This window comes from Mobula hypostoma, chromosome 1 (genome assembly GCF_963921235.1).
Source record: "Mobula hypostoma chromosome 1, sMobHyp1.1, whole genome shotgun sequence".
NCBI classification, from domain to species: domain Eukaryota; kingdom Metazoa; phylum Chordata; class Chondrichthyes; order Myliobatiformes; family Myliobatidae; genus Mobula; species Mobula hypostoma.
The window spans coordinates 244,150,630-244,163,656 of NC_086097.1; the positions used below are offsets into that span (position 1 = coordinate 244,150,630).

Here is a 13,027-nt window from a genome sequence, read left to right on the forward strand (position 1 = left end):
AAATAATTTTTTTAAATAATTAATGCAGTACTGAGGAGTTTAGACAAAGTGATTTAACTAAAAAATAGCCAATCTTTTGGCTGCAATTTTAAGGATTTTGAAGTTTAGTTGTGCAGGGGTTTGGATATTTCCATTTTAAGTTATGGCACAGTAGTGTAGTGGTTAGCACAACTTACAGTACCAGCAACCCAAATTCAATTCCCATTGCTGTCTGTAAGGAGTTAGTATGTTCTCGCTGTAACACGCTGGATCCAGGACTTCCTGTCAAATCGCTGACGGGTAGTAAGACTGGGCTCCCTCACCTCTGCCCCTCTGACCCTCAACACTGGTGCCCCTCAGGGCTGTGTCCTAAGCCCCCTCCTTTACTCTCTGTATACCCTTGACTGTGTTGCCACCCACAGCTCCAATCTGCTAATTAAATTTGCTGATGACACTACACTGATTGGCCTAATCTCAAATAATAATGAGGCAGCCTACAGAGAAGAAGTCACTACCCTGATACTGTGATGTCAAGAAAACAACCTCTCCCTCAATCACACAAAAACAAAGGAGCTGGTTGTGGACTCCAGGAGGAATGGAGACAGGCTAACCCCTATAGGTATCAATGGATCTGGGATTGAGAGGGTGAACAGCTTTAAGTTCCTCGGCATACACATCACCAAGGATTTCACGTGGTCTGTACAAACCGGCTGTGTGGTGAAAAGGGCAAACCAGCATCTCTTTCACCTCAGACGGTTGAATACGTTTGGTAGGGGCCCCCAAATCCTAAGAACTTTCTACAGGGGCACAAATGAGAGCATCCTGACTGGTTGCATCACTGCCTGGTATGAGAACTGTACTTCCCTCAATCACAGGACTCTGCAGAGAGTGGTGCAGACAGCCCAGCGCATCTGTAGATATGAACTTTCAGAACATTTACAAAGACAGGTGCATAAAAAGGGCCTGAAGGATCATTGGGGACCTGAGTCACCCCAAACACAAACTGTTCCAGCTGCTACCATCTGGGAAACAGTACCGCAGCATAAAAGCCAGGACCAACAGGCTCCGGGACAGTTTGTTCCAGCAGGCCATCAGACTGATTAACTCATGCTGATACAATTGTATTTCGATGTTATACTGACTGTCCTGTTGTACATGCTATTTATTACAAATTACTACAAATTGCACATTGCCTATTTAGACGGAGACATAACATAAATTTTACTCCTGATGTATATGAAGGATGTAAGTATTAAAGTCAATTCCATTCAGATGGAAAGACGAGGAAATCTGCAGATGCTGGAAATTCAGGCAACACACACAAAATGCTGGTGGAACGCAGCAGACCAGGCAGCATCTATAGGAAGAGGTACAGTCTTGGCCCGAAACGTCGACTTTACCTCTTCCTATAGATGCTGCCTGGCCTGCTGCGTTCACCAGCAGTTTGTGTCAATTCAGATGGGTTCTCTCTGGTGCTCCGGTTTCTTCACACATCCAAAGATGTACTGGTCGGTAAGGTAATTGGCCATTGCAAATTGTCCCGTGAATAGGCTAGGGTTAAACCAGGGGTTTGCTGCCCGGTGCACTGTACCTCAATAAATAAATAAATTACCAAACATGCACACTAAAGTTTGTTTTGAACATGAGGACTAAAAATTGCAAATTGCATGTCTGACTGGAGGAAACCCATAAAAGTTAGAAGTGCCTGGACTTAAATAGACGACACGTGCAAATGGTAAAAAAAAATGCTAATGCCCCATTTTGGAATTTTAGACACAAGCAGAGAATTTCAATCCCAAATCTTCCATCAAACTTCCTTTATGCTTCAGTTTACCATCTTGATTTTTGTATTTCCAAGGTTTCATAGAAACATAGAAAATAGGTTCAGGAGTAGGCCATTCGGCCCTTCGAGCCTGCACCGCCATTTATTATGATCATGGCTGATCATCCAACTCAGAACCCAGCCTTCCCTCCATACCCCCTGACCCCTGTAGCCACAAGGGCCATATCTAACTTCCTTTTAAACATAGCTAATGAACTGGCCTCAACAGTTTGCTGTGGCAGAGAATTCCACAGATTCACCACTCTCTGTGTGAAGAAGTTTTCCCTAATCTCGGTCCTAAAAGGCTTCCCCTCTATCCTCAAACTGTGACCCCTCGTTCTGGACCTCCCCAACATCGGGAACAATCTTCCCGCATCTAGCCTGTCCAATCCCTTTAGGATCTTATACGTTTCAATCAGATCCCCCCTCAATCTTCTAAATTCCAACGAGTACAAGCCCAGTTCATCCAGTCTTTCTTCATATGAAAGACCTGCCATCCCAGGAATCAATCTGGTGAACCTTCTTTGTACTCCCTCTATGGCAAAGATGTCTTTCCTCAGATTAGGGGACCAAAACTGCACACAATACTCCAGGTGTGGTCTCACCAAGGCCTTGTACAACTGCAGTAGTACCTCCCTGCTCCTGTACTCGAATCCTCTCGCTATAAATGCCAGCATACCGTTCGCCTTTTTCACCGCCTGCTGTACCTGCATGCCCACTTTCAATGACTGGTGTATAATGACACCCAGGTCTCGTTGCACCTCCCCTTTTCCTAATCGGCCACCATTCAGATAATAATCTGTTTTCCTATTTTTGCCACCAAAGTGGATAACTTCACATTTATCCACATTAAATTGCATCTGCCATGAGTTTGCCCACTCACCCAACCTATCCAAGTCACCCTGCATCCTCTTAGCATCCTCCTCACTGCTAACACTGCCACCCAGCTTCGTGTCATCCGCAAACTTGGAGATGCTGCATTTAATTCCCTCATCCAAGTCATTAATATATATTGTAAACAACTGGGGTCCCAGCACTGAGCCTTGCGGTACCCCACTAGTCACCGCCTGCCATTCTGAAAAGGTCCCGTTTATTCCCACTCTTTGCTTCCTGTCTGCTAACCAATTCTCCACCCACACCAATACCTATACTTTCTGAGTCTAAAATGGAAATTTATAATTTAAACATCTGCCACAGATATGCTTATAAGTAACTGTTCTTTAGATGTTTAGCTGCTACGTGAATTTACTTCTGTTGCGGCGATAGTCCAAGGCACTGGGAACACTTGAATATTTCACTCACTACACTATTACAGCTCATGAAGCCGGAGATCAGAGTTCAGTTCCAGCACTGTCTGTAAGGAGTTTGTACGTTGTCCCCAGGTGCTCTGCTTTCTTCCCACAGTCCAAAGATGTATCGGTTTGTAGGTTAATTGATTATTGTAAATTTGCCTCTGATTAGGCTATTGTTAAATAGCTAAATTGCTAGGTGGCTCATTTGGCTGGAAGGGCTTGTTCTGCATTGTATCTCAAAACAAACAAATAAATAAATACAATTTAAAATCAAGTAAACCTCCTCATAAACTCTTCTAGTATTTGATAGTGTGGGGATAATTTCTGTATGGCATATCTCCCAGTGCAGAAGAATATGGCAAAGATCAGTTCAGAGTGCAAGACCGTAAGATATAGGAGCAGAATTAGACCATTTGGCCTATCAAGTCTGTTCCACCAAATCATCATGGCTGATCCATTTTCCCTCTCAGCCCCAGTCTCCTGCCTTCTCTCCCTATCCCTTCATGCCCTGACTAAGAATTTATCAACTTCTGTCTTAAACATACCCAGTGAACTGACCTCCACAGCTGTCTGTGGCAACAAATTCCACAGATTCACTACTCCCTGAGTAAAGAAATACCTTATTGCTGATCTACAAAGACATCCATCTACTCTGAAGCTGTCCCCTCTGGTCTTAGACTCTCACACCGTAGGAAACGTCCTCTCCATATCTACTCTGCCGAGGTCCTTCAACATTTGATAGGTTTCAATGAGATCCCCCCCCCCACCTCATTCCTCTGAATTCTAGTGGGCACAGGCCCAAAGCCATCCAACGCTGCTCATACGATAAGCCTGGAAACTTCACGAATCGGGCATACTAACTGAGCCACACAGAGCTGTAATCAGGAAATATAAAAGTATTTATTCATGTAGCAAACCTTCTAGAACGAGAGAAATCTGGGAGAATCCAAGAGAAACCCACTCACCTGACAGGACGTTTTATACTTCTTCAAAACAAAGATGAGCATAAATGATTAACTAGAACTTCAATTGCTATGATCACCTACTTCGCTTTAACATTTAGTCAGCAAAATTACAAGAATCACCTATTTACAATGGTAGCACATCCCATCTAGCGGAACCACTTTATTAAATACTCATATCTGTTCCAAAAGCTTCTGAGTGCAAACTGCAGACACCCAAGATATACCCCTGCTGTACAGTGCCAATACATCTGTGCCAAAGGAGGTGCTTCCCTCCGCCAGCCTGCTTAGACCACCTCCCCGATCAGGGTCACATGAAACCATGGGAGCAGGCAGAGGAGGGTCGTATGAGCAGTAGTGCATATCACAAGTCCTGGTTATGCGACCACTGAAGCCAGGTAGACAATCGCGGAAGGGTATTGATCACCCATCTTGCCCAGAAAAAGGCAATGGCAAGCCACTTCTGTTGAAAAATTTGCCAAGGACAATCATGATTATAAAAAAACCATGATTGCCCACCTCATCATGATGACGTTGATGATTGTTCCAGTGTTGAAGGATGGCTCATGAAAATACAACAAGCCAGAAGGTTTAGTGACACACCCTGACCTGAACTATGCATAAAGTGACAGAGATGCAACTTTAATAATGTGCATAATAGCAGGAACATTCCTCTCTTGTCTGTCCCCATGGGACAGAATTAGGTTTAATATCACTGGCATAGAATATGCAATGAAATATGTTGTTTTGTGGAAGCAGTACATTGTAATTCAATAAGTAGAGCAAAAAGAGGGCAAATAAAAGAAAAATATAGTGAGGTGGTGTACATGAGGCAGTGTAAATAGTGAGGTAGAAATCTGATGGCGGTGAGGAAGTGTGTCGTCGGGCTCCTGTACCTCCTCCCAGATGACAACAATGTGAACTGGGCATGTCACAAACAGGAGAAAATCTGCAGATGCTGGATATCTGAGCAATACACACAAAATGGCCTGGCTGATGTGGGTTCTCAATAGTGGATGCTACCTTTCTGAGGCATCACTATTGGAGGATTTCCTGGATGCTGGGGATGCTAGTACCCATGATGGAGCCGGCTGAATTTCCAACTTTCTGCAGCGTTTTCCGATCCTGTACAGCAGCCCCTCCATACCAGGCGGTGATGCAACCAGTCAGAATGCTCTCCCCTGTACATCTGTAGAAATGTGCAAATCACTGATGACATACCAAGACTCTCAGGATAGTTCATGGTGACGGTGTGGACAGTCAAAGACCTTTTCCCAGGGCAGAAACAGTTAATACAAGAGGAGATTATTTAAAGGTGATTGGAGGAAAGCATGGAGGAAGACGGAGGTAAATTTTTTATACAGGGGGTGGAGCGTGTGTGGTGGTGGTAGAGACATATCCATTGGAGACTCTTAGATAGGCACGTAATGGTGGGAAAACTGAGGGTGATGTCGCAGGGAAGAGTTAGATTGATTGTAGAGCAGCTTACAGGGTTGGCCCAACATTGTGTTCTATGTCCTATGAATATCCCACATTAGATAAGATTAGATTAGATTCAACTTTATTGTCATTGTGCCGAGTACAGATACAAAGCCAATGAAATGCATTTAGCATCTGAACAGAAATGCAAAGAATAGTGTTATTTACAAAATAACTGCAAATAAAAAAATGCTACAGCACACAAATATAAAAGTACTGAGACAGTACAATACGGATGCAATACTACTTAGCGCTGTGATGAGAGGTTCAGCAGTGTCACAGCCTCAGGGAAGAAGTTCTTCCTGTGCCTGCTGGTGCGGGAGCGGAGGCTCCTGTAGTGCCTACCGGATGGTAGGAGAGCAAAAAGTCCATGGTTAGGGTGAGATGCATCCCTGATAATGCTTTTCGCTCTGCCCAGGCAGCGTTTATGGTAGATGTCCTCAGTGGTGGACAATTGGGTGCCAATAATCCGCTGGGCAGTTTTCACCACACGCTGGAGTGCTTTGCAGTCCCACATCCATTGATTGTCACGAATTCTCATTTGGAAGTTAAATTATGAGAAACACATAAAATGCTGGAGGAACTCAGCAGGTCAGGAAGCATCTATGAAGTGAAATGAACAGTCGATGTTTTGGCTGAGACACCTCATCAGGACTGGAATGGAGGGGAGAAGAAGCCAGAATTGTGGACAGGTTTAATTTCCTGAACACCATTTCTCAGTTTAGTTCATCCATAATTATGCTGTCCATGGTGTCATAAGCCCAGACTGATCCCTAACACAAGCCACCAGCCTTCATTTTCGGATTCCTATTCTACTCAGCAAGCAGCCTTGCAAAACTTACTCTGTTTACTGATGTTTGTAATTTTTTAAAAATTCAGTAACTTGTATTATGGAAACATTTATTTCTTGCACCCTGCCTTTCCTGCTGCTTTTGAAAAATCAGCAGAAGAAAAATATCAACACAAGGGATTCTGCAGATGCCAGAAATCCAGTGGAACACACACAAAATGCTGGAGGAACTCAGCAGGTCAGGCAGCATCTAGGGAAGGAAATAAACAGTCGATGTTTTGGGCTGAGATCCTTCATCAGGACTGGAAAGGAAGGGGACTGAACCAGCGTAAGAAAGTGGAATAAGAAAATGAGACGTCCTTTTAGAACTGAGATGCGCAGAAACTACTTAAGTCAGAGGGTAGTAACTCTGTGGAATTTGTTGCCACGAGCGGCTGTGGAGGCCAAGTCACTGGGTGTATTTAAGGCAAAGATAGATAAGTTCTTGATTAGCCAGGGCATCAAAGGGTATGGGGAGAAGGCAGGGGAGTGGGGATGACTGGAAAAATTGGATCAGCCCATGCTTGAATGGCGGAGCAGACTTGATGGGCCGAATGGCCCACTTCTGCTCCTATATCTTATGGTCTTAAGTGGAGGGGAGGGGATGTGTGGGTTATACCTTAAAAGTAGAGATGAGGAGGAATTTATTTAGCCAGAGAGAGGTGAATCTGTGGAATTCATTGTCACAGGCAGCTGTGGAGTTCAAGTCTTTATGTATATTTAAGGCAGAGGTTGATACTTTCTTGATTAGTCTGGGCATTTCAGGATACGTAGAGAAGGCAGGAGATTGGGACTGAGAGGAAAAATGGATCAGCCATGATGAAATGGCAGAGCAGACTCGATGAGACAAGTGGCCTAATTCTGCTCCTATATCTTATGGTTTTAACTGGGTCTCGACATGAAAAGTTGACTGTTTATTCTTCTCCATAGATGCTGGCAGACCTGCTGAGTTCATCCAATGTTGTATGTGTGTGCTCCTGAAGAAAAATATTTGTGTTGTTCCTCTGATCAATTGTTTTTTTAATTTATTTTGGAATATTGTTTCAAAAGAGCTGATGTGGTTATGAAAACTGCTCACTGATAACTGTTGCGACTTGCTGTGTGTGAAGCCACAATAAATACAAAAGATGGTCATTAATCTGGGTGTTTCATAGTTTGTTGTTATGTCAGTTTGACATCCAGACTTTGCTGTTTTCTTTGTAAGCCAGTATTCTTTGTGAAGCCATGAGCACTTAGCTTTCAGATAGATCAGATCAAATGTTCAGAGGAATGGCAGATGGAATTTAATGCAGAGAAGTGTGAGGTTTCGCACTTTGGGAGGATAAACCAGGACTTACACAGTGACTGGAAGATCAGGGAGATCTGGTATAGAGATCCATAATTGGGGGAGATCTCAATGAAATCAATTGAAAATTGAAAGACCTTGATAGAGTCGATGTAGAGTACATGGATATAGAGGGGAAAGTCTAGGACAAGAGGGCACAGACTCAGAATAGACAGACGTCCTTTTGTGACAGAGATGAGGATGAACTTCTTTAGCCAGATGGTGCTAAATCTGTGGAATTCATTGCCACAGATAGCTAGAAAGGCCAAGTCATTGGGTATATTTGAAGTAGAGGTCAGAAGTTTCTTGATTAGTTAGGATGTCAAAGGTATAATACATCGGCCATGATGGAATTGCAGAGCAGGTTCAATGGGCCAAATGGCCTAATTCTGCTCCTATGCATTATGGTCTTATTGCCTAATGATTCCCTGAGACTGGTGTGCCAGGTTGATAGGTGGTAAGGAGAGCCTTTTGCACATGAGCCTTCGTAAGTCCGAATTGTGTGCACAGGAGTTGGGATGTTATGTTGTATAAGACTTTGGTGAGACCAAATTTGAAGTATTGTCTGCTGTTCCTGGCAGCTACCTACAGGAAAGATATCAATGAGATTGAAAGAGTACAGCTAAAATTTATGAGAATGTTGCTGGGAATCGATGTTCTGAGTTATATATAAATCCTGGGTGCCTAAGACTTTTGCACAGTACTGTATTTGTCAACGTGGAGAGGAGAACAAGTTTGTAAATCTGGCAGGAGCAAAGTTTGTTGGAAATGGCGAGGGTGTAGCATTGCAAGAGGGGTGTGGGATAGGTGGCAGAGAAGTGCCAGGGCAGTGAGTGGTGGTGTGGGTGCAGACACACCCAGGCCTGAGACATGAGGTCATTTTTTTTAGATTATGAGAACACTCAGTCCTCTTTTATTGTTATTTAGAAATGCATACATGCTTTAAGAAATGATACAATGTTTCTCCGGTGTGATATCACAGAAAACAGGACAAACCAAAGACTAAGCAACACACATCAAAGTTGCTGGTGAACGCAGCAGGCCAGGCAGCATCTATAGGAAGAGGCGCAGTCGACGTTTCAGGCCGAGACCCTTCGTCAGGACTAACTGAAGGAAGAGTGAGTAAGGGATTTGAAAGCTGGAGGGGGAGGGGGAGATGCAAAATGATAGGAGAAGACAGGAGGGGGAGGGATAGAGCCGAGAGCTGGACAGGTGATAGGCAAAAGGGGATACGAGAGGATCATGGGACAGGAGGTCTGGGAAGAAAGACGGGGGGGGGGTGACCCAGAGGATGGGCAAGACGTATATTCAGAGGGACAGAGGGAGAAAAAGGAGAGTGAGAGAAAGAATGTGTGCATAAAAATGAGTAACAGCTGGGGTACGAGGGGGAGGTGGGGCCTAGCGGAAGTTAGAGAAGTCAATGTTCATGCCATCAGGTTGGAGGCTACCCAGACGGAATATAAGGTGTTGTTCCTCCAACCTGAGTGTGGCTTCATCTTTACAGTAGAGGAGGCCGTGGATAGACATGTCAGAATGGGAATGGGATGTGGAATTAAAATGTGTGGCCACTGGGAGATCCTGCTTTCTCTGGCGGACAGAGCGTAGATGTTCAGCAAAGCGGTCTCCCAGTCTGCGTCGGGTCTCACCAATATATAAAAGGCCACATCGGGAGCACCGGACGCAGGACAGGTGAGGCATCACTTCACCTGTGAGTCGACTGGGGTGATATACTGCGTCCGGTGCTCCCGATGTGGCCTTTTATATATTGGTGAGACCCGATGCAGACTGGGAGACCGCTTTGCTGAACATCTACGCTCTGTCCGCCAGAGAAAGCAGGATCTCCCAGTGGCCACACATTTTAATTCCACATCCCATTCCCATTCTGACATGTCTATCCACGGCCTCCTCTACTGTAAAGATGAAGCCACACTCAGGTTGGAGGAACAACACCTTATATTCCGTCTGGGTAGCCTCCAACCTGATGGCATGAACATTGACTTCTCTAACTTCCGCTAGGCCCCACCTCCCCCTCGTACCCCAGCTGTTACTCATTTTTATGCTCACATTCTTTCTCTCACTCTCCTTTTTCTCCCTCTGTCCCTCTGAATATACGTCTTGCCCATCCTCTGGGTCACCCCCCCCCGTCTTTCTTCCCGGACCTCCTGTCCCATGATCCTCTCGTATCCCCTTTTGCCTATCACCTGTCCAGCTCTTGGCTCTATCCCTCCCCCTCCTGTCTTCTCCTATCATTTTGCATCTCCCCCTCCCCCTCCAGCTTTCAAATCCCTTACTCACTCTTCCTTCAGTTAGTCCTGACGAAGGGTCTCGGCCTGAAACGTCGACTGCGCCTCTTCCTATAGATGCTGCTTGGCCTGCTGTGTTCACCAGCAACTTTGATGTGTGTTGCTTGAATTTCCAGCATCTGCAGAATTCCTGTTGTTTGAAACCAAAGACTAACACTGACAGAACCACATAATTATAACATATAGTTACAGCAGTGCAAAGCAATACCATAATTTGATGAAAAACAAACCATGGGTACTGTAAAAAAAGTCTCAAAGTCCCCGAGTCCCCGATAGCAGGCGGCAAAAGGGAGAAACTCCCAGCCATAAACCTCCACGCACCATCAACTTGTCGATGCCTTGGAAACAGCCGACTACAGCCGACACCGAGTCCGTCCGTCCGAAAACTTTGAGCCTCTGACCAGCCCCTCCGATACAGCCTCCCAAGCGCCATCCTCTGCCGAGCGCCTTCGACCTCGCCCCGGCCGCTGAAACAAGCAAAGCCGAGGATTCGGGGCCTTCTGCTCCGGACATTCCAGTTACCACACAGTAGCAGCAGCAGCGAAGCGGGCATTTCAGAGGTTTTTCAGATGTTCCTCTGTGCTCTCACGTCCATCTCCATCAAATCAGGATTGTGCACGGTCCCCTACTTGACAGATAACAGATATTCATTACCGGAGCGGCCGCGCACGCTGCCCTCGCGCCACCATCTTCTCCTCCTCCACTAAACAATTGGTTTAGTGATCATTACAGAATGTCTCTCTGGTGCTTCCTGCTCCCCCCACCTTCCCCTTTTCCCAACCATGATCCCCTCTCCCTGCCCCTTTCCCAATCTCAGTCCACAATAGAGACCCATATCGGAATCTAATTTATCATAACTCACATATATCATGAAATTTGTTTTTATTTCTAGCGGCAACAGTACAGTGCAATACATAAAATTACTGCAGTACTGAGCAAAGGTCTTAGGCACCGTTGCTATATATACTGTATATGTGTCTAAGACTTTTGCACAGTTGACATGGTCATTTGGTCACTTGGTCATTTAGCCAAGATTCCTGTTATTGTGTAACAGAAAGAGGTCCTTTGGTGACCACGCAGTACATAGCTGTACTAATCTCATTTACCAGACTGGTCTGTGACCTGCTAAGCTTTGGTGATTTATACGTTCACCGTAATGGCAGCGTAGTATGGGTGACACGGTGGTATAACAGTTGGCATAAGGCTATTAAAATGCCAATCTACTGCCCTCACAGTGCATTGTGTACAAAGCTAGGTAGGGAGCTAAACACCTTCTCAAAAATCACCCATGCTGGAAGCTTTCTTCAGGGTTTTTAATGAGAAAACATGTATGAAAAGATATTGCTGTTTCAAGGGCAAATAAAGAGTGGATAGAGGTGGATGTCTTTCTACCATGTTTGCTCCAAGTCGGAATCTGAATTAACCCTTGCAGGAAATGATGTAAAAAGCAGCTTACAAACAGGAAGTGATGTTTGCAGAAAATGAACAGCGCGTCAAGGCAGAGCAGCCAGCGATTGTGTTTCAATTCCCGCCGCTGTCTGTCAGGAGCTTGTCTTTCTTCCCATGACCATATGGATTTCTTCCAGCTGCTGCAGTTTCTGAGAGATACAAGTTATGGACCAGTGGACCGGTGGACCACTCTTAGTCAGGCCTCTCCCCTTTGACCTGTTTGGCACGGCGACTTTACTAAGAGCCAAAGCACAAAGCCCTGACTCCAGCCAGCATAGCTCTCCAGGTGATTGAAGCATGCAAGCCTCCAAACCACAACAAAGTTCGGGGGCTCAGCTCAGGGCTAACAACACTGACTGGTCAAACAAAACTGTTACAGAAACAGCAATGAAGAATCCTTCTACATCTGAGTGTGACGGTATTCCTGAGTCTCCACCCAGGACGTGCATGACTGACGGTAAACCAAGAGGAAGCTACTGACACGTTGAAGGATGCTGTGTACGCCGCCAGAGATGGAGGACCTTCATTACTGCCCTAAACACCAGCAGCGTAACAAGCAAAAGAAGAAGAATGAGTTATGGTTAGTACGTTGAGGACAAGCTTCATCAATGCAAAAGCGTGGTGATACTTACAGGCTGTCTCCAGCACAATCTCAGACTGTGTTGTTCGTTGACGCAAATGATGCATTTCACTGTATATTTCCATGTACATATGATAAATAAAGCTTATCTTTTTTTTAATTAAAAAACCTTTGATTGATTTTTTAAATCAAAAATGATTCTTCAATTTCATGAGAGCACTTGGCTCCACCACCTTCCCAGGCAGTGTGTTCCAGATCACATCAACCCTCTGGGTGAAAATATTCTTCCTCAGATTCTCCTAAACTTTGTACTTCTCGCCTTAATTGTACACCTCCTGATCTTAGGCACCACCATAGTGGGGAATGGTTTCTGATTATCCACCATATCTGTCTCCTTATTTTGCTTGTACAGTATTTGAGTTTTCTTGAGAATTTTTATTGGTTGAATGAGCTAGGGCTTTTCTCTTTGGAGCAGAGGAGGACTTGACAGAGATATATAAGATGATAAGAGGCATTGATAGAGTGGACAGCCGGACTATTTCCCAGGGTAGCAATGGCTAATACGAGGGGAATAATTATTAGGTTATTGGAGGAAAGTATAGGGGGGATGTCAGAGGTAGGCTTTTACAGAGAGTGGTGGGAGCATGAAACACGCTGCCAGGAGTGGTGGTAGAGGCAGATACATAACACTTAAGAGACTTAGAGAGGCACAAGGATGATAGGAAAATGGAGGTGTATGTAGAAGGGAAGGGTTAGATTGATCTTGTGGTAGGTTAAAATGTTGATGCAGCATCGTAGGTCAAAGGGCCTGAATTGTACTGTAGTCCATGTTCTATGTTCTTCAAATCTAACTTTGGATGACAAGTGCAATGTGAAATTTCAGCTGCAAAGAGATAATATATTGATTTTTTACCATTTTCCTTTACAGTTGACCTGTTCCCAGGACAGTCTATACGTGGAAAACGGGTAAGCATTTTTTTTTTCCTTAAGTCATAAACAATCACATGT

At 44.7% G+C, this 13,027-nt stretch overlaps 1 protein-coding gene across 9 annotated transcripts in view; it reads left to right on the plus strand.

Moving 5' to 3' along the window:
• Positions 1-13,027, plus strand: part of arpp21 (cAMP-regulated phosphoprotein, 21) — a 414,287-nt gene that overhangs the window by 300,427 nt on the left and 100,833 nt on the right. For all 9 annotated transcript variants that reach the window (XM_063066324.1, XM_063066333.1, XM_063066342.1 and 6 more), the window contains one exon: positions 12,948-12,985. In XM_063066324.1, coding sequence (XP_062922394.1) covers positions 12,948-12,985 — 38 coding nt within the window. The remainder of the gene's footprint in view (positions 1-12,947; positions 12,986-13,027) is intronic.